Below are 22,878 nucleotides of genomic sequence, written 5' to 3' on the forward strand. Positions count from 1 at the left end.
CGACGTTTATTGTCACTACAATTTTAATAGGAAAATTTATCGTACGTTTATTTATATTATATAAGTATATTTTCGAGCTGTTCCGCAAGGAACAATTTATCACCCTTCCTCTTACTCAAACCATCTTACGCGCAAAGATACATGATTTATCGTTTTATTTATGTTGCAATCGCGCGCTGTCTCGTAAATCTCGCGAAGCTTGGCCGGCAATGTCGCGCCCGCTGTAAAGCTCCATCAGCCGCCCGGATACACGAGGCTACGATATTACAGTGTGGCCAATTGCAAGCGATTGTCTTCGATCGCTCTCAACTTCCGGCCGAGATTTTAGTGATACCCACCCTCCCTCCTCCTCTCCTCCTCTCGAGCGCTTGCGCGATATCTTCCGCTATCCGGGCGGATTGTTAGGCCGACTGGCTCGTGACCTAATTAGTCGCAGATCCGCCAATCCGCCGTGGACTTTTGCTGTCGTACAGAAGGGAATCGCGACATTTGAGAGATATCCGATATCTGAGATCGGTCTCTTTTTTTTCCAATTTTATCGAACATTGCGACGATTTTGCACTACGGTCTTTGGACAAGCACGCTATTCAGCAAATAAACGCTTTGCTTATAATAGCCGGTGGTAACGACACATAATTAATGCAAGCTCGTTTGGTTGGACGCGATAAGCACTCTTTATGAAAATAAATATTTGAACGCGGCAAATACATCGCGTCGGCCAGATAAGTCTTCGACTCGGGCGTGCTTATATCGGCAATTTTTTGTTTGCACGGCGTTATTAATCACGGATTATTGCGGCGGCGTCGAGTTTAATCCCCAACCCGGTCCCCAACCGTCCTCCCTCGTTCGAGTTTACCCGAGACATTATTTCTTCCATACGGGAGAGATCGCGAGTCCAAGTTCGGAAATGCTTTCGTGTTTCTTTAAGTTCGCCACATTACAAGACTTTTGCAATGACATTGATAAAGATCGTTCCGCTGGTAGTGGAATCGCGTCGTTCCGAGATTCCGCAAATCGTGCGCACGTTGGGAAGGACAAACGATTCGAAAGTTCGCCGAGGTCTTTGTAAACTCGCAACGTTGACCCAAGTCTCGTCGAAACGTAGCGAAGGTCTTAAAGGGATTTCGCCGAGGTGACGACGAAGCGAAATGGACTTGGGCTGTTGCTCCAGAATGCCGGCGCGTAAATGCATGTAATGGGAAGTTTGCCTCCATTTTTAACCGGGCAACATCGTGATGACGTCGCTTTATGCAAATAACGCCGTGCAAATATTTTTACTCTGTGCGAATTTTCGAGTATACGACGGAAAGGGTAGGATTAATTTAAATGATTTCGAAATTTCGAGTCTTCCGCGCGGCACGGAAGTCCGATCAGACGCTGACTGTTTCTACTGAAAATATTCACAGCACGACGGGGCTTGTAACTCAGCGAAAAGGGGATTTCGCGGACTTATCGGTACGAAGTTCTCTCGTTGTTTTGACGAAACATTTCCAAGAACGTGCTCGGAATCAATCTCCAATCATCTTCCACAAGATGCGATATTATTACCTTAAATGTGAATAATTATTAGCGCGAGCGCAGCGCGTTATCAGGAGCCACGCGTTGCTTTCTTCACATTCCCATGCAAACAGAGCAGGGCTGCAGTTTCTTAACGACGCAACGGCGAAATAGAGTAGCGAGCGATAACACAGAGCACGCGGGAATTACATTACGGCTTTAATGGAAAGCTAGCATCGCGACGTTAAACCGTGAAATGCTTCTGTCCATTAGCGGGTGAAGTCCCGAGATTCCGGGCGGTGTATCCCGTCGGGAGGTTAGAAGAGAGAGAGAGAGAGAGAGAGAGAGAGAGAGAGAGAGAGAGGAGAGAAAGATGTGACGTAATTGAATTAAATTATTAGAAGTTCCGGCCGATTATCGTCGTGAGGAAAGTTTTACATCAAGTCGCGAGAACGTCCGACGTAGCGCTATTTCCTTTTTAAGTATCAGCTCGCCTTGCCGGATCCTTCGCCCGCAGAAATATTCTCTCTCTCTCTCTCTCTCTCTCTCTCTCTCTCTCTCGCTGAGTAATAAGATTATCTGAACTTTTTTGTCGTGCACGCGCTTATACGTTGGCTTGAACACTCATAGCAGATGACGCGAAAGAGAAGAAGAAAAAAATTCTTGGATAGCTTCATTATTAACGAGATGTCAGATTCGTCCCGGGGAAATTGTTATTAAACTCAGTTTCTCGGAAAATATCGTTCCTGAATCGCATCCGCGCTCCGCGGTATACAAATGCACGAGAGCGCTCGAGGATCGCCGGTATTCAAAATCCTTCCTTCTGTCTCAGCCGTGTCTCAAAATAGCGCCCGCGCGCCATTGTTGCGCCATATAAACCACTTGTAGCTCTGCGAATTTATTTCACGAGTACTCGCCCTTTGTTGTATCTCCTCGCTCATTAATCGCGACATTGAAAACTATCCGGGCGCGGAAAAATGGCGACGGCGAACAAAAGCCGTGATTCTTTTTTGAACGTACTCCTCGCAATGCCGCGACGCGCATTGTTCATCGCAACGCCGTAACTTTATTCAGACTGAATTTATATTTCGCCAGATAGCTGCTTTCTAATTACGACACACCGCGGTATATATCTGGTCCGCTGTATATCCTTTTTGTGACCTCTTTTGCATTTACATCCTCGTGCGTGCGCTCCTTCTCCCTCATAAATGTTGTTTTTCAAGCTCGAAATTTCTCTTTGTGGCGGTTTTCGAGAACTCCACACGAAGTCGTTTTATAACACAGTTGCTTAAAATTTACCCCGAACCGTTAGAGGAGAGGAGAAATTCTACTTACACGTGAACAAGAGAAACATCGTTTAAAGTTAACAGAGATAAGAAAAATCTTACAAACATTATCTGCTAAAACTTGCAATCGTATTTTATTTTCGCCGTGATAAGATGCGTTTAAAATTCTCTTGTATCAACAATATGTAAAGTATCAAGTATCAACAAGACGATTATATCAATAATACTATATTTCCTCGCTACTGCTTCTGTTATCTTGCGTCGTGAATATTGTCAGAATAAATTCAAATCGAGAGAGAGAGAGAGAGAGAGAGAGAGAGAGAGAGAGAGAGAGAGAGAGAGAGAGAGAGCGACGCTTGATTAAAAGAAATACGCTTTCTGAAATGTCCGACTACCTTGTCGCATTTTCCGACGTCCAAGTCGAACAATACGAGCCCTACTCTCGGATAATCATCGGGATGGAGGAATCTCCAGTGTGCAGTTCGCCGAGGGCGATAAGACCCGAAGGAACTCGCGATTTTGTCTTTATTGCAACGACAACGTCCGACGCGCTGCATCGGAAGTTTTTCCGATAGCGGGAGTTTTCCATCGAATGCTCGTCATTATTGGGATTCCTTCGTCCGAATTTCAATTTTATTTCAATATTAATTCGCTGCGCGAAAAAATCGTAATGTGATGATAAAAATTACTTGGCGAACTATTTCGCGCCGACGAATTTCTGTTCCATGCGCACACTTGTCCGCACCGTCTCGATAATACAGACTTTCAACGACGATTTGGACGAATTCGACGACGACGATCGTTTCCTTTTCCGTCGGCACGTAATTCTGTCGGACAGTAATTCCATTTGTAAGCTACACAGCTGCATGTTGATTTACCTGAGGGAGAAAACGAGCCGTGTTGTCTCTCGTTACGAGCATCAAAACAAACATTTCGTATGTCGTATAAAATTGCGAATATATATGCCGGAAATAAAATATTTACCTGTTCAATCGCAGCTCATACCGGTAGCCGGTCACAGTATCTCCACATTGCGTTCTTCGGGCAAACTTCCGGATATATTGGATATATACTTCCGTTGGTTGGGTGCATGCGACAGCGCATGGCTTTGATGATAGAACGAGGCAACGCATTCTGGGAAGGAAAGAACGAAAGAGATTTCCGCTTAGTATCTCTCCGTCGGTGATAATACCGATATATTTTAAGCTCGATACAAGGTACTGAGCTTAAAGGTGCCAAGCTAGCGCAGACCGATGCGCAATAGATCGAGACCTTTCCTCTCGTTTGCATACTTTTTAATCGAACATTTTCCGCTTTTTATATCCTACCCCGAATGACTTTGTAATCGCGCGGATGTCAAGTTTTCGAGCCCTTCGAAGCTACGAAGTTATGTGCGACGTGTTTCTCTTTTTTTTTTTTTTCGAGGAGGAATGAATTCGACCCGACCGCGCGTTTCACGTTGAACGCGGAATACACGAGCGGTGCCGTAAAATTTGAGACGCGCGATTGACACGTACGACGGAGGAGACAGCCTAGAGTAGGCTAGGAGGAAGAACGAGAGAGAGAGGGGGGAGGGAGGGAGGGGGGAGAGAGAGAGAGAGAGAGAGAGAGAGAGAGAGAGAGAGAGAGAGAGATACTTAGCCTCACTGTGGCGGATGAATAGTCGGTTGGTTATAAAGCGATAACGTGATGCACGAACGAAAGAGACGGTGGCGGCGACGGCTTGAATTTCAAAAGCTTCTCGCGCCTCGAGCCGTGCTTCACGGGCTGGAAACGCAAGGCGACGAGGAGTCCGTGCGCAATTTATACTTCTTAACCCGACAAACGTTCCGTGCGCGAAAAAGCCTAGGTACATATCTCGAGAGTTCCTGCTGATTTCGCGACACAGTGCGACTCTGGCGAGAATATAAAACCGCGACGTACGAGAGCTGCCTCCGATCTCACATATACGATCAAACTGCACGCGTGTGCCAAAAAATAAGAAAAGAAATATATATATATATATATATGGATAGCACGGCAGCACAAACATATCGCATGGCGAGCAAAGGTCCAAAGATTAATTAATGTTGACATAGTTTGATCGCTCTCGGGCTGAAAACGTCTCGTGTGTCTGTGGCTCTCTTGGCTATTTTGCGGAAACGAGAGATACTGCACGTAGACGAAGAGATAAGACGCGAGCCTTTCACACGACTGCCATCTTTGCAGCATCAAAAGATCCCCCTCCGAGTAGAAATTGTTTGCACTCGCGATCGTCAGAGCTTTCGCGACTTCATTAGATAAGTGAAAACGCCGGCTGCACATGTCAGCCCGCGTGATCTCTCTCCACCGGTGAGACCTGAAATCACGTCGTTCGTGCGTATTTCCGAGTAACTTCGCGCGACCGTAAATTTTCAATGACCCAACGGGGAAATAAAGTTTAACTGCTGCAACGGCTCCGTGTTGCGTCCTTTTTCGACGCGACGCTGCGCCACCGTTGCCGAGAGCCGTCGGAAAAATAACGGAACATTTAGCGCAGCAGCCGGATTTTATTCCCATTATGACCCGAAAAACTTTAAATCGCCATTTAAATTGAATAACATTCGGCGCGTCGCGAGAGGATGGAGAGGGAATTTTTCGATCGAGCCATCGAGCATAAAATCTTTCGTCGAGCGGCGAGTCGTGTCTCGCGGAATGTTCTACCAATTTCAGCAATTTTTTTCCTTCGCTTTTATCGGCAGCTCTTCATGGTATTGTCATCGAGCGTTCTCTCCTCTGCGGCGCTTCCGGCCCCGAGTCCGCCGCTCAAATCGTTCCAAAGGCTCTCATTCTCGCTTGCCTGTAAGTTAAACGTAATATTTTTGCCGCGATTCCGCCCGAGAATCCAGTTACCGTTTATTGTCGACTTTCGCGAAATCGCGTCGATATTTGCGCACGTGCATCACGACAAGGCCTCACGTTTCGCGCATCCGCGCATTTCGATTAAAATAGCGCGAGAGAGCGACGGATTAGAAGTTGATTTCCGGCGATTCCGCTATTTAAAACACCGACTATCCTGGATTTCCATTGCAAATCTGCCGGGGGTAATAAAAAAAACCGACCGTTGCAAAACCCGATTCGTTCGCGCGCGACGCTCTCGGCGCGCGGCGACGCGAAATAACAGAGCACCGAGATTCATCCAAACGGGACAGTTGTGCCGATCGTGACTGCTGTGCAAGAGAGAGAGAGAGAGAGAGAGAGAGAGAGAGAGAGAGAGAGAATCGTGAATCGCACAGAGAGATACCGAAATCTCGGTGTGTGCGATTTCAGGCTTGAAGGTAGTAAAGTGCTGCTGGCGTGAAAGAATTGAATCGGAGGAAACGGAGTCCAGGAGGAGATGGGAATTAAAAAGCGAGGATGGCGAGAAGAGCTCGTGTCGCGGGGGATTTTCAGAAAACCTCCGCTCATTTTCTTTGTTTCCCGCAAGAACTCCACCAGCGCGAGTACTTTGGTCGGTCTGATTTTGTTATGAGAGAGGTGGCGAAAGGATTCAGACTAATAAGCTCGAAAGTTTCGCGCCGGCAAAGTTCGCGGAGGCGTAACGGCTTTCCCGTGGGTGCGATTTAGATCTGAAGAGAGGTGGTGGGTCGAGAAGGATCCCGCCGGCTTAAGGGACTGTCGGTCGTCCATCGGTCCACCTCTATTTTTCTTTCTCCTTCTTTTTTCCTTCGAAAATTCCTCCTCGAACGACTCGTCTCGCATCACGCGAATTTCGCCCACGGACTCCTTTTTACGATGCCCGCCCGCAGTAAAAACGTCGCGTCGCTTCTGATTGTCCGGCCATTAAGGGGCGGCTCTGCGACGTCAAAACAACGTTGTATCCAGCCACTTCTTTGTAACGCTCGAGATTCTCGGGAGCGTGAGTACCTTGACGGCGGAATAAAATGAATAAACTCGCGGCGGGGAAACGGGACACCGAAATCACGAAAAGACGATCGAGCGCGAGCGAGCTGTTACGCGCGACTGCTTCCGACTGCGTCCGATTTGCGGGCAAAGTTTCTTCGCGAACTCGCTGCTCCCCGCATCACTCCCGGGCGCCCCGATGTCTGTTGTCTGTTGGACGTTTAGACAGAATTTCTCTATCGACAATCTGGCATGTGAAAGCCAGCGGCAGTTGAAGGGCGCCGTTACAATGCCTCGGCGGCCGGCGCAGCGAGGTGATTCACGGCAGCGATTACCCGAATTCCGCCGAATAGTGGCAGTGCCTTTTAACGAAGATCTAACCGAACTGTCTCGAATTACGAGATGGCGATTACGAGATGGCGTCTGTCGATATTCGATAATAGCCTCGACAGCCTCGTTAACTTTTACGTGGTCGCGTCTGATAGCGTTGCCGGCCCGCCGAGGAGAGAAGTACACACACGGATGGAGGAAAGGTCGCGGAAAGGTATTTTTAGATTTTACGAATATTTCCGCTTTTAAAGCCCACGTCGCCGCTGGCGCTCGGCGGCGTGAAGGTCGTACGTAAGTCTGGAATTACTCCGCGAGCGAATGCTCGCTGTTGCCGCGGCGCTTCTATCGAGTTATAACTTCGACTCGGTTACGACGCGCGTTACGGTCGTACATCAAGCTCGAGGCTCGAGACGTGTAAGTACCGCGTGTAATTAGCCGCGGGAAAAACGCTGCCGATGGGACGAGAGCGGGCCAGAGGGGGAGAAAGTTTTCGCGAGTCACCTCGTAATCCGCAATATAACCTTCGAGAGGTCGCCGCGTCGTCTTCCCCCGAGGAAGGCCGACGGGCGAGATCGAGGAACGAGACGCAAAGTTGTCAGAGTAGCTCATAAGTCCGGCTTAAGTTCTCGAGCGGCAGATGCCGCTTCTGATGAAGACCAAGTGCCCGTGCCGCTGGTCGAGTGTAAATTGGATTCGGAAGTGATAATAAGATAAATAATAATAAAACGCAAGTTGGGAAAGTGGAAAGAGAAAGAGGGAGTATAATTAGGTGAGATAATTAGATGACGAGTTTCACGTTGAGACGTCCTCGCGGGCAACAATGCTGCCAGGGAAGGAAAATACGGTTTAACAATTTGATCCCGGGTTACGAAACTGAACTTGGATCTGATCGTCACGAGATGACGTTCTCTCCCTGGACTGAGTATAATCGCAAATAATGATCCGTTTAAAGGGACGAGAAGCGCGCGAGCGAGGATTTGTACTTGGAGCTTCCACGAAGTTCCCACGTTGTTTCGGGTTCATTCGGCCCGACGAAAGAAGCGAAAGCTCCTCGTGACCGAAGGTCGTATCTTCTCTCGTCGGAGCCTTGATAAACCGCGACGCCACGTCACGCCGCTTATCAGGAACGATGCCTTCATCGCCCCTTGGATGCCATCGTCCTTGGAGATAGCAGCGTCGCGTGGGAGCTCATCTATGGCGTGGCTTTCAGACTGCTGCTCGATCAACACCCCGACGTTACCCCGAGATATTTTCTTACGCGCCATTATGCCCGCTCATGGCGACGGCGGCGGGCGAAACGAGCGTCGAAACGACGGCGCCGCTCGGAATTCAGCAGCTACACGCTGCGTATTATTTGAAGACGGCAAATTGCGACGGATCGATGTCGCCGTCACTTTGCGCGGGTGCTGATGGTCTAAATAAGATTCCGCAAGCGGGCCGACAAGATGCAATTCCTCCGAAACCTCGAGATCGAATTTACGTCGCGGATGCGGGGGGTGAGAGCGGTGGGAAAAGAAGGAGGATTCGCGCGCGACACCGAGGATAATTATGTACGGGAAGAAGCCCGTCGTAAGGTAATCGAATTTTGCGAGAGATGACTGTCGTCAAAGAGCGAGGGAGAGTAACAGGGGGTAGTAGAGGCAGGCCACACGATCGTACGCGCGCAGACAGTTCGGCACTGTGTATCCCTGAAATTCTGCGCGCGATCTCTCCTCCGCACCACGCGCGCGTCCATCCTCGTGAATAATTCATGCGATAAAACTTTCAATGCCGGGTAGAAGCAAGCGAGCGGCGCCGACGCTCCGAGAAGCGGGAGGAACGGATCATTATGCCTCTCTGTTGCTTTTTCTCTTTCTCTCTCTCTCTCTCTCTCTCTCTCTCTCTCTCTCTCTCTCCTCCCTTCTTCCTATCTCGTCGTTGTTTCAAGATTGATACGGATCGATTACACGTAACTCGCGGTAACAATTGTGAGAGCAGCCTCACTCGCCTGCGTCCATGCCTCATGAAACTCGTCAGTGCAGCGGCGTGAAACTCCGTCCGTAACGTACGTGCAATTACGACATCAAGCACACCGCAGCGGAATAACAATAGCAGAGAAACGGGACTCATCATCAAACAATAATAATTACTCACCGTGCGGGGGATCGTGTCGTATCGACACGTTCTTATTATTTATCCGTTCTTTGGGTTTCTTCTTGCGTTTCTACAGCGCGCACGCGAGTATCACGCGCAGAAACACGCAAAGGTACGTAATAGAGCGAGTTTTCAATTTGAATTTCTCGAATCCGACCTCCCTTAAAGGTTAAAGAACTTTAATACAGGAAGAGCGGCCAGACTCGCGCGCGATAGAGTGGGCGCGGGTGATCAGCATTGTCGCTGTACACGGTTGCACGTACAATGCCGTTTGCCGGAGCGGCAATGTGAATTTACGCCCGCAGAGCCGCTTCCGCCCGACGACCCAAAAAAAGGGACGCCGATACATTCGGTCTCTGCATAAGCCGAATATCGATGCCGCGCCGGTAAATCAGACGCAAGTCGCGCTGCATCTCTTGCGAGCCTGCCGCAGACGCGCTCCGAGAATTAACATCCTCTTTCCCGTTCCTCCCACTGAGGGATGAACGCGTTATATTCCGGGAACTGTGCGATAAGGCGGGCGCAACTTTCGCCCGACGCGCGAAGTACTTCGCTGAAATGATTATCCTCCGTCCGTGATTTTATTGCGAGTCGCGGCATCTCGCGCGAGTGAGGAAACGCTCGCGCGTTTTCGCCGTCGGGTATGATATTCGGGAGTTGCGCCCTTCCCCCCGCCCCCGCCCCCTCCCTTTCTTATCCTATCGATCCTCGAGCCGCGGGCTAACCCCGCCTTTGCCGGATTATTAATCGCATTTTTCCGCAGTGGCCGTTCTTTGACCGGATACTCGGCGTCTCCTCTCGGCTCCGTCATCTTTGAAAAGCAAGAGGGATAGCTCTCGTTTGTAACTCTCGTCTATCGCGGTCGTCCCTTTGTCTTCGTCGAAGCGAGCATCCTAACCTTGGAAATCGCCGTTCCGGGCGATTTATGAATTATTCACGGAACGGCCGAATTATTCACGACGACGACGACGACGACTCGCGCGAACGGTTCGCGACACTTAATTGTAGGCAGCCGGGGCGGATCCATAATTTAAAACGTGCCGTTCCCTCTCTCGCTGCGTGCTGCGGTTGCCAGAGAGAAACAACAACAAATGTGTCTCACGTTGCGGCTTCGGCTACTAATTAAAAAACGGGGCTCTCGGCGTGATGAAGAGGGGACGGAAGGGCGGAAAATAGGTGTGCGTCGCGGCTGTAACGTGCTCGGCTCGGCCGACTCGGCCGGCGGCGCTGTCACTCCCTCCTGGCGACGATACGCATCAACATTTGGCACAATAAATTTCGCTCGTCTCAATCCCAAACAGTTTCTATGAATAAAGTCTCGCATATGTTTCCTCGCGCATTCTCGTTTCTCGTTTCTTGCATTTCTCTCTCCGTTGTACGACAAACATTCCATCTCTCGAGATTGAATCGCGCGCCCCTTCTCCCCTTCCCCTCGCGTCGCTATTCGCTACGCAGCAACCCAGAAGCGACGAATGCAGTCGGTGTCGCTCGTCTCGCGCGAGACGCGCGATTCGCTTTTATCGGGCTTGCTCCTTTGCGCGAAGTCTCGCGCGAAGTTTATTGCCGAACACTTGACTTGCGTGATATCGCGATACCTTTCCTACGAACGGGTGCTGTCGCACGAAACGTAATGCATTACTCGTTCACTCTCTCTCTCTCTCTCTCTCTCTCTCTTTCTCACACACATACACACACATATACAGGCCCGGCCCGAGCGCTCTTTATATCGCGTTATCACACCAGTGGGGATCATTCAACGTGCTCGTGAAAAGCCTCCGACTATTTACGATCCGTTATTATTTCAACCTTAGCGCAAGCGCCGAGTACTCCTCCTCCCTGCTTGGTCTTGAAGCGCGTGCTCTAGCCATGTTTCAAGGGCTCTGCGTTATCCTTTAATCGCGACCACAAGGATCCCGTTTATTTTTCGATTGCAAACCTCGCTTATACATGCAATTTGTACCTCGCGGCGTAAATATTACACCCTCGAACGTCTCGCTTCTCCGCGGATGAATGTTGCACTGACAGGCTGTGTTTTTGTTACAGCCTCTTCTCTGACTTAAGGAGCCTGGCAGGCACAACCCTGATGAATCTTTTGGCAGCCCTATTCATGGTACAGCTACTCTTCATCGTGGGAGCCGGAGGAGTACAGGTGAGTTTCCATTCCTGCGTCTTTATTTATTTATCATGAGGCAGCTCTCGCGTATTTGTATAGACACGGTCTCGTTGTGTTGACGAGAGGATTAAAGACGAAAGGATCCCACAGCTGAACATGAAATATCTCAGTCGTTATACGCATCACAGTTGCCTCCGCAGTGCAACAGAAACGTAACGTAAAGCACGAGTTAAGCACGCTGCGAGAACACAGGGCGCTCCGGGAAGAAACGTACACAAATATTGGTTTAAACTGCTTGCCGCAGTTGACTTTCAGTCCAATCTCGACTCGAATCTTGGTAGTCATCGAGATGCGGCTGAAAACCAGGTTTATATGTTGACGTAAAACTGTTGGCACGGAACACTCTTTGTTCAACGCGAGGCGAGAAACGATTGTACTTCTGACCGAATCACCTTGTACAGATATATAGCGCGAGAATCCTCTCGGATCTGCCAAGGTGCGAATTCCAGTGGCGGCATTTTGGTCCTTGCGCGCTCTGAGAGAGAACGACCGAGGAAGAGAAAGAGAGAGAGGGATTTCGCTTCCTCTTTATATCGACAAGAGAGCGGAGAAAACCTTCCGTCGAGACTCCTAACGTTGCGCGTACCACCGACACTTAAATCCCCTTTAATTAAGCCCCGGGATCCGCAAGCTCGTCGTCGTGGCTGCCGCAGGACGCGCGAAGGGATCTTTCTCGGTCGTCCTTTCTCTCGTTTTGCCGGAAACATCCGGACGACAACGACGTCCGGTGATGCGTCGTTCGAGTCGCTATTCTTCAAAGTTTCCCATTAACTCGCTGTACAAAAATCCGAATATCACTTAAGACTGTCGACGGACGCTCTTGGAAAAGCTCGAAAATCTCGAATGTTTATGTACGATGACGGAGAATAGATGTAATAAGTTATACGTACTACTTTTATACGATATAACAGACGTATCGAGCAACAATAGTCGATCGGCAAGAAGATTCTACAAGTCATTCGAGGCTTTCGCGACTTTCGAGATTTCCAAATCGCACGAGACGATCTCGGGAGATCGTCGCTATTCGGAACTTTCAAGAGATCGAGCTCCTCAATTATCGAAGTCCTCAAGAATCTCCGTCTTCGAGCGATGCTCGCAACGATTCGAGACTTTCGTCATATGTTCCAAGTGATCTGACATGTCTTGACCGCGTGTCACCAGCGTCAGGCGTCCCGGTAATTCGAGAAGATGCCTGACATAGCCGTTGGAATATCTGCCGTGGTGGAACCGTGGCGTCTTCGTGGTCAGCGGCCAGCAAGAGAAGGTATTCCGGCTCCTTTTCGGCTGTCTCGTGCGATCACGTATATCGTGCGAACAGCGGCAGAAAAGCAGCCTTCGCCGAGGCGAAGGGAAATGTCACCGGGAAGCTCAAAGCGGAAATTACCGGCGTTCCTATTTCCAAGTTTTAATTGCGTGTCGGTGACGTAGGACTTTTCGTCGGGACGACGATGCAACGGGATTCGCCGGCTGGAAGTGTGTCTCGTTTGTTCGCGACTTTCGGCAACGTTGCGCAAAACCCGTTTCGTTTATTTTGTCAAGCTACGCCCCGCTGTCGTTCGATTAACGATAAATCGCGCTTAATGACCAGATAATCGCCCGACATTATCGCTTGTTTTACATTAGTATTATTATTCTTAATGTGTCATTGAGCTGCAGCGCAATTTCAAAGCCACGTTTATTTTTAGAGCTGAAAGAGAAAGAGAGAGAGGGGAGGGGAGGAGGGAGACTGGAGCTTTTGCTGGCTTCGTTATTTATTTACATTTGTTGGAAGTTTGACCATCACGGCTTCATTATTATTTTCTTTAATAACGGGACGGCGCCGCGTTTTGCTCTTATTATTAATGATCCACTGGCGATGAAATGAATTTCGCCCTTGGCGCCTATCAAGTGGGAGAGCGTGGTATACAGGATGTCGCAAAAAAGCCACGTCATATATTGCTCGGAACGTTTAATATGAAATACCTCCGTGCTTTAACCCTTTGACGTACTCTTCCCTTTTTGCATAAACGGAAATTATCTCAGGCGATATTCGACGAACGTTCCCCGCGACTTTTATTAAGCGTGTTGCGCTGCTGGGATTTAATTAGTGCGGTAATGGTCCTCACGTCCTAGGAGACCGCGTAATAATCACGGCATATAAAAAGGAACTGTGACGAATATTGCGCGGCCGAGTCGTTAGTCGCGGCAAAAAGCCGCGGATATTATATTCGCCGGGAGATAAATTTCGTCCGCATTTTACCGACGGAAATGAAAAGATTTCGTATATCGTATATGCGCTTTGAAAGGGAGTGGCGAATAAGAAAAGAATCTCTCTACGGATTCAATTGCGAAGGAGCGAGCACGTTCTCGTTTCATCGCCTCGAAATGAACGAAAGGCGCGCGCCGCAGTTGCAGTAATGCGCTTTTTCGTCGTAGCTGTAATTAGAGAAAGGGTGGGGGGGGGGGAAGGTGGACGAGAGGATCAAGAGTATCTCCGTCGAAAAAATCCGCGCGGAAACGAGGATCCTTTTAGGTCAAATATTGTCCGCGATGGTTGTGGTCGCTACATTGCAGTTACAGCCTTTGATCCTTCGAGGTTCCTGCGAGATGCACTTCGCTGTAAAAATGCAAAACGAAACACGAGAAACTTTTCAGGTCAAACGTTCTCTTCCTCCTGGTGATACGAGTCGGCACTCAACCGGTTCGTAAGCAAACGCGATGACTCTTGGACGATTGCAAGAGTGTCGTATCGATCCTTCCTTCGTCAACTTGAACGCCGCGCATCCGCGTATTCGAACCTACACTTTTCTGTTTCGTTGCTTCCTCAATTGCCGCAATTTACACAGTAAATAACTGCGCTAAACGCGCGCGCGCGCGCGCGCGAAACCTACCTTATTTTCCGCGGATTTCCCCAGGAAAATCGATTCGCGGCCGGTTCAGACCTTATTCTGCGCACACGATACCCGTAAATTACCGATATCCAGCCAGGATGGTGAATAAAAAGCCGGAAGTAAGCCGGAAATACTGCGGCGATTTCGCGCACCAGCGCGGGAAGGGAAGGGTCGTTTAAGCCGAGTCAGTGGTTTTTCTACGAGGTGCTAAATTCCCGCGACCGCGATTGGGCCGGCGAGAGCGTGAGCGAGTTTTTCCGTGTTCTTCCAGTGTGCTCGCACGCATGCAGATTTCACACAAGGGAAGAAAAATTCGCGACACTGGATAAACGTGTTTGAGCGGGGTCGCTTGGCTGTTCCGAGGTCGGGGTGTCAACCGACAGAATCCGCTCTCCCTCTCTCTCTCTTTCTCTCTCTCTCTCTCTCTCTCTCTCTCTCGCAAGCCATCCACGCACCCTCGTAATTGCGGCGTTGTCTCGTCAGTGAGTGAAGACATATTCGCATCCGGCATCGGGCGGTTTTGTTCGCGAATAACGGACGAGTAATTTTGAATACGCGTCTGTAAACGCGCCGGACGTGTTGAAGTGGCGAGTCCACCCTGTCTCGCGCATTAAATTGCGTTCTATATTATACACGACGTGTGCACGAAGGCGTGTCGGAACTCTCTTTCGCGGACGCGCGCTCGGTAATCAATCAGCCGCGCACAAAAGCGGCAGCGGCCGCCTGTCGCCCCGCGACTCGCGTTATCTTTCGCGAGATTAGACAATCTGCCCAAACGAGACATTAATAACGACGCTTCCTGCGAGCCGGACGCATGTGACAGTCGCGGCAAGGGGAAGGTTTATTAGAGACGGAGAAAAACCGTCTCGTCATAACGCATGACGGAGATAAATCCGCCGGTTGCAATCTCGTCACGAAGCGATTCGGCGGACGGCAGATTTTATTGTTAGCGCGCGGCCGCTGAAAAAGGAAAATAAATTCAACCCACGGGACTCGCGCGCTCGCGCCATTTCCTTAGCCCCGATCCCGAACGCTTTCGACTCGCGGCGCTCGTTCCCGCGGAAATGGCGGCGGAGGTTAGGACGAAATGCGGGCGGGGACGATAACGCGAAAGAAAGAGGAAGAAATCGGTTTATTATTCCGGGCCGGAACGGACTCCGCGTCGAGGGAGATGAACGAGCAATGGGATTGAAATCAACAGGGGATATTAAAAGAGCGAAAATGTCAAACCTACCGAACACGAACGAACGAAGTTTGTCGATAACGGGAGATATTAGTTGTGTGAATTAATTCGGTCCATCTGGCGGTCAATTGCTGTACTATGTAATTTTCTAACCTCAAATGTCTGCAAAAGACTTTATTTTTTAGTTTTGATATCTGACAATGATATTCAGTTGATAAACGTTTGGGTTTGTAACAATAACATCGTGTTTATCTGATGTCGAAAATGTCGAAATTCGAGCCAAAAAAGTATCATTTCCGGGAAGTTCTCATTTTCTGTTTTCATTTGAAGAAAACAGCCGCTGAAGCTCATCGAATACTCGTGGAAACTTATGATGAAAGTGCTCCCACCGATAAATCATGCAGAGAATGGTTTCGACGTTTCAAAAGTGATGATTTCAGTGTCGATGACAAACTTCGTCCAGGTCAGCCGAAGAAGTTCGAGGACGAGGAATTGCAAGCGCTAATCGATGAAGATCCGTGTCAATTGCAACATGAGCTCGCGCAATTGTTCAATGTTGATCGATCAGCAATTTCTGTGCGTTTAGCAGCCATGGGAAAGATTTACAAAGAAGGAAGATGGGTTCCATACGAACTGAAAGAAAGAGACATCGAGAGACGAAAAGCCATGTCTGAAATCTTGCTTGCCAGGCCAAAAAGAGAAGGCTTTTTGCATCATATTGTGACTGGAGACGAAAAGTGGATATACGTACTTCAATAATCCCAAACGAAGGAAATCCATTAGCGCTCCAGGAAAATCATCCACATCGATACCAAAGCGGAATATTCACGGCAAGAAAGTAATGCTCTGTATATGGTAGGACCAGACGGGTATTGTGTATCATGAACTATTAAAACAGAGGCAAAGAGCCATCACTGTCGAACTTTACCAACAACAATTGATCCGTTTAAACAACGCATTGAAGAATAAGCGGCCGGAATATGCAAAGAGACACGACAAAGTGATCTTCCAGGCACGATAACGTTCGGCCACATGTTGGAAAGATTGTGGAGGCCACCTTGGAAGCCACCTTGTCTAGGACATTTTACCTCACCCGCCGTATTCACCAGACATTGCTCCATCCGATTATCACTTGTTCAGATCGATGGCACACGGGCTTTCGGACCAGCACTTCAACAATTATGAAGAAATAGAAAAATGGCTGAATGAATGGATCGCTTCGAAGGACGAGTCGTTTTTCCGTCACGGAATGCAACAACTGCCAGACAGATGGGAAAAAATAATAGCAAGCGATGGCAAATACTTTGATTAGTGTACTTTGTCATATTTTTTCATACTAAAGTCTTTTTTGGAAGAAAAAGCGGACCGAATTAACACGATCATACACCTAACCTAATAAAATCGTCGTTGACAAAGGAAACCAAATTTCAAGAGAAGCTGAGAGATCGTATCGAAAAAATTATCCAGATTAATAATTATCTAGAAATTACGAGCGCGAACGAGAAAAACGTAGGACGCACAACGCGCACGCGCGGTCATAAAGAGAGCTTGTCGCGCGAGAGAGCCGGCCGCGTTTCCTCCCCGTTCTTTTCCGTGCTAACAAATTATCACAGTATGAATATACGAGGAAACTCGCTTCTCACTCCGGGGAGCGAAGGGAAAGGCGCTTTTACGTGCTTCCTCGATCCGTACTCGCGAGTGTGTTTTCCTGCGCGGCGCTTTCAACCACGCAACTCCGCTCACCAATGAAGCGGTTGCATTTCGCATGCAGCTCGTGCAACGCGCGATATATCGCGACGTCGCATTAAGTCGGACGAGTTTACGAGCGCGTAACGCGTGTTGTCGCACCACCACGGGCGAGGTAAGGCTTCCCGCGCTTCCTGCTTTCCTTGCGTCGAATTAAAAGGAAAAGGAGGGACACGCGCTAATATCCGTCCGAATGCACTCCGGGCATCGCGTTAAACGGACTCAGGACTCCGGGTCGTTAACACGTCATTAAGACCTCGCGCTCGGCGAGAGGACCTCCTGTCATGGCGCGTTCTTTAATGATGAATAACGACGGGCCGCGCGATAATTGGGAATAAATGTGATCGATCGCGAGGACGATTCCCCCGCGTGGCGCTCGCGAACGCTCGTGTTATTAACGGGAGATGGATGGCGAATTGCGAGGATTCGCCGACTCCGCCGGCCGGCTGATATATTAGCCCGCCGGCGCGTGTATTAAGGACCGTTTCTTGAGCGGGGGTGAGTTTAATAACGTGCTCGCGCTAAATCACTGTAATTAGCACGATTGTGCCGCGTGTCGCGGAGCGAACGGTAGTCCGCCTACATCCGACGATATGATGTATCGCGCTAAGTCGATTACGCTCGCACTTCCATATCGTGCTCGTCCCTCGCGAGAAGGGAGGAGAGAAGGGCTCGATCGGTGGAGTTAAAACGGAGGCTTAGACAAAATCTTCAAGAAATGGAATTGGTATACGCCACGATGGTATATCCGATTACGCCTCTAATTGGATCGCCGCGAAGTCGCTAACGCCGATGAGGGAGCGCGATGATTTCCGCGAGTAACGGAAAAGGAGAGAGGCAAAACCGGTAGGAAGTGCGGATTTACCGGGACGAATCGGCTCGCGGGTGTGTGCGTGACTTAAAGCGTGATTATATCGTTATGCTCTTAACGTACATATACGTGTGTGTGTATGTGTGTGGATGAAAAGAGCCACATTACCGCGAAACGACGCGATTTCGCCCTCTCGCCGTCTCTCGCTTTTACAGTACGAGTCGTTAATCGGCGAATAGCACGGGGCGAGAAAATTTCCAGGATGGGAGGGCGAGGAAAATTTTCCGGAAGGCGAGTTACCATCAAGACGGGAATTCTCCCGAAAGGATGCAATCTACGGAGCGACGTAAATCATGGTCAACCGCCAAAACACGTCGCTCCTGATTCGTCCTGCGGCTCACCGGAGTAAAGTGATTTTCGCGGCTGGTCCTTCGGTTTATGAGAACAATCCCTCGGAGATTTTTCCCGAGATAACCGGTGAGAGAGAGAGAGAGAGAGAGAGGGAGAGAGAGAGAGAGAGAGAGAGAGAGAGAGAGAGAGAGAGAGAGAGAGAGAGACGGGGATAAAAGCCGAAGACAAGTTCGAGACCGCGAAATCGTCGCGGGAAGCGCGGAACACCGAAAACACCGAAGAACTCGGCATCTGCTCGCGACACGTGCAGATGGAGATGCAGCCGATATATTGACGGGATGGAAACTCACATTCTACACCGGGGAATCTACTTTGGGGAGAAGCTGAGAGTACGAATACTCTGTCGGAGTATCCCGATAACCCGCGCGATCGTGCGCGGAAGACTTTAATTTACCGATTACGAGAAGTTCGCCGAACGACAGCAGGGGATAGCGAAACGTAGACCGCGACCGCGGGGGGGAGGGTGGGATTTCAATTCCCATCTCCATCTCTTTTGACGAAAACTTAACGGCTACGCCCGACGATAAACGGCTGCTAGACCGAACGCCTGAATCGTGAATATCGAATTTTCACTCGCTCGAGCCTTTTTATTTGTCACGGCTGTTCACCGCCGGGAGTCCAAAGTAAATTAGCGCTATCGCGCATTTTTTTCTCTCGAATACGTCCCTCTGAGCGACCAAGTTTTTTCCCGTCTTCGCCGCCACGGTGGAATAAAGTTTCGACCAAGTTTTTCTCCTCTTTCACGAGCGGGGGGCCTTGTTCCACCCTGCGACCGTGTACAAAGTCTAACGAGAATCCGCCGCCAACGAGTGGTTTTTAATTAAGTGCGAAAATGGCCGGGAGACAAAGTGGCACCCTGCGCGAACGGTAATGGAGCCCTTAGATCAACCCGCTCTCTCTTTCTCTCTCTCTCTCTCTCTCTCTCTCTCTCTCTCTCTCTCTCTCTCTCTCTCTCTCTCTCTCTCTCTCTCTCTCTCTCTCTCTCTCTCTCTTGCCGCAGCGAACAAAACAAAATTGCCGATTGGAATGGGGAATCAATCGCGAACAACCATCTTGTTCTCCACAACGCCCCATCTAGAGTAAGAATTAAAGACGCGACCCGAATGTAACTTTTGCTCTTAACATTCTTTTCGACCGCCTCCCCGACTTCCTACCCCAGATCGTAGATAATAGTATGCGAAGATTGCAGCAGTCTAGCTGCATAATTTATGGGAGCGTAAGTTTCCCGTCGGCAACGAACACGTCTGTTCAGGCGCGCGCTTCTTTTAACCCCATTAAATACTATTAGCCTTTTCCGAAGGTAGACTCGAAGTTCTCCGAAATCCTATAAATTTCCCAAGCGATGGAAGGTTTATAATGCATAATGTATATATACATTTTTTTTCTTTCTTTTTCACGTTAAACATTTGCATTGTTCACGCGACCGCACATTCGAGCTTGCATTAATTAAAATAATATAATTTGAACATATTTACGTTTATTAATTTTTAGCGAGTTCATTAACTAATAATTCTGCTGAGAGTCTCTTTTCTCTCTCTCTCTCTCTCTCACACATACACACACACACACACACACACACATTAAATTTTCATTTAATTTAACTGAAATTTAATTTAAAAGATTATCGTTCGCGACATGTTTATTATTACAACGTTGCCCAGAGACCAGGCGCGTTGCAGTTGTATTGTACGCCTCCGCACACTTTTTTTTCTCTTTTTTTCTCTTTCTCTCTCTCTCTCTCTCTCTCTTTCTCTCTCTCTCGTCGATGCAACGTGTTGGGGGTGCGAAACGCGGTACCTTGTTATCCGCAACCTCGCGCGTTATCGATTACACCGGGCTTTGTTGCCGGAGATTTTTAACAATAAGAGCCTGTCGGCACGACCGCAATTTAACGATCGGCCGACTGACACCTCCATATACATCTCGCTATAACGCATCGTTACGCACCGTCGTTACGAGAGAGAAAGAGAAAGCGAACGTGAAAGGGGAAACTGATAAAACTTGCCATAAAACGCAGTGCAGTTATGCGGGCGATTTCAAGGCTCGCCTGTATTTCACACATCGCGATGAAACACCTGGGAGTGTTGTCGCAAACATACCGAAGCGTGCGTATCCGTACGCTATCGAGAACCAGCTATCGAGGCCGGGAGAAAAGAGAGAGAAAGAGCCGGCACATCCAATCGTCGTAAGTGCAAAGACCGAATAATGAGACTGTGAATCGATGCCTGGTGTTCCTCCGAAAAGAAGGGAAATACGCGCGAGCTATTTCCGAGTGGAAGGGTTAAAATGGTCGGTTCCAGGTCTGCCAGGGTCTACCAGGGTTATTATCGGGATATTATATTTTTGTAGACGTGTTCCGCGCGCGGCGCGGCACGGCACGAGGATCTATTTTCTATCGTTTATCTCGGTTTACTTTGCATTTCCATTTCGTATTCCACGCGAGAGCGCTCGTGCCGCATCGCATTCTCATTTCGAGGGTGAGCCCCGCGGAACTGGCGAAAGTCAGAGCGTCGAGGAGCAGCGGAAAATCTCGAAATCGGGCGCATGCGTTTGGAATGATCTCCGGGCGCGGCGCGACGGGACAATTAGCGAAAGTCGCGCGATTCGCGATGCAGATGCGCGGAGACAACTCGAACGTCGTAATTCGTTACTACACTTGCTCCGCCGCGCCGTGCAGCTCGCGCGACACACACACACACACCCTGTATGCGCCCGCAAGTGCAGCCGTTCTCGCATGTGCAAGCCGCTCGTGCATTACCTCGAGAGCGAACGCAGAGGGTTCTTGCTTCGTTTCATCGTAACGACCGCTTTTACGGCGACTTACATTCTTGCGTGGTCACGTCTCGCCTGTAAGGACTCTCACGCCGTACGATCTCTCTTCCGTCCTTCTTCATCGAAACTTCCCCATCTTTTTCCTTTATTACACCCTCCCGATAGTGCCGGGATGATGCACACGACCAGTGCGCCGAGTAGTTGACTCGGAGACGCGCGGCGGCGCCGGTATTAAATAAACGTTCATTATTACCCTTTGTCGCCTTTTATACCTACGTATATCTCGAGTTCTTTTTTTATAATTTCGGATTTTGTATAAAGTATTATATATATATATATATATATAACGCATGCATTGTGAGACATTTTTAGATTGATATTCTGATAAAATGTGTCTACGCTAATGGGTCAGCCAGAAAGTTCGAGCTTTTAATGAAATTTGCCTCGGTTGCCTTTAATGAGAAAGTATTCGTCAACAAGGTATAATCACCGCACGTCGTCCATGATCCTTTGATAACGTTCTGGAAACAGAACGTTATTACACTATTGTTGCCGTGTATCGGAAATTGAACCGCACTTTTCGCAACTGACCTCTGCTACACGTCTCTGAGCATTCTCTACAAAATTCGGGGTAAACATCGAAGGAAGGCGAGCTGAGGGAAATAGATCGGAAAGCGATTGATTTTTTATATATTTGCCCAGTATATTGGTGAACGGCGTGATTTCCGGCGATTCGCGCAATTTTTTTTCATAACACGGCGATAAATAATCGCGCGTGCGGGAAGAAAAAATAGGAAATCAAACAATCCCGCGCGCGTCGGAAAGTGTGTTGCCATCGAATTTTCGCTCCGGAATATTTCATATGGCGGGCAACAATGAAGCGAAAAATTCATTCGCGCGATGCGCGAGATTGCGGTGAAAATTCGCGCGTGATGCACGCGAGAAACAATACGAGGAGCATTTAACGGATTGGAATGTTAGAAGGTTGGAAAATCACGCTCGCACGCGCGCGCGCGCGTGATAATTTCCCTGGATATTTCCACCGTGAGGAAAATCGACTCCAAACAAAAAAAAACAAAAAACAGAGAGAGAGAGAGAGAGAGAGGGAGGAAGAAGAACAATCTCTGTCGCTAGAAATAAAATTCGCGGACATCCCCTTGATGCACATCGGTGCTTTATCTTTATTATCGTTCCTTATGTAAATAACAAAGAAGCGACGCGTCGCTGCGGCGCTCCTTAAGAAGAGCCCTACGTCATTGCGGGAGCGCCTTGTGACTCGCAGGAAGTCGATGTCCCTTATCGGGGACATTAACGTTTTTTAACCACACCGCGCCATCGATGTGATTCATCTCGTGCGGAAACACGTGCTCGACGGTAATTAATCGATCAATGAGGGCTTATTAGCTCTCGCACATATTCGCGCTTCGTTTAGGTTCTACTCGTCGTCGTGGTCGTTGTCATCGTCGTCGTCGTCGTCGTTGTCGTGGCAGACGATGACGGCCCTTTAATTAGCAGGTGACTTCATCGGAGGATATTTTTACGTCCGCAAATCAATTTATCCCCGTATAAAGATATATGGGTAACCGTGCCACGCCATAAATCGCGTCGCTCTCCTCGCGTCCCATCTGGTTATTTTATCGTCCTCTCGGCGAACGGAAGGCTCAACGGAGTGAGAACGACGTATCGAGTCGACTTTGGGAATTTGACCGATTCATCCCTCACAAGTTACAAGATTCTTTCGCTGCCTTTTGCCGCGCAAGATTATCGCAACGCTACGTGTGAGCTACGAAATGAGCGGACCACAT

General features: G+C 49.0%; 1 protein-coding gene across 2 annotated transcripts in view; it reads left to right on the forward strand.

Moving 5' to 3' along the window:
• LOC105180752 (cadherin EGF LAG seven-pass G-type receptor 1) overlaps positions 1-22,878 on the forward strand; it is a 76,624-nt gene that overhangs the window by 33,979 nt on the left and 19,767 nt on the right. For both annotated transcript variants that reach the window (XM_011137023.3, XM_019840293.2), the window contains exon 4: positions 11,151-11,256. In XM_011137023.3, the coding sequence (XP_011135325.1) occupies positions 11,151-11,256 (106 nt within the window). The remainder of the gene's footprint in view (positions 1-11,150; positions 11,257-22,878) is intronic.

The sequence above is a fragment of the Harpegnathos saltator genome, unplaced genomic scaffold (genome assembly GCF_003227715.2).
Source record: "Harpegnathos saltator strain DR-91 unplaced genomic scaffold, Hsal_v8.6 scaffold170, whole genome shotgun sequence".
In the NCBI taxonomy this organism is placed as follows: domain Eukaryota; kingdom Metazoa; phylum Arthropoda; class Insecta; order Hymenoptera; family Formicidae; genus Harpegnathos; species Harpegnathos saltator.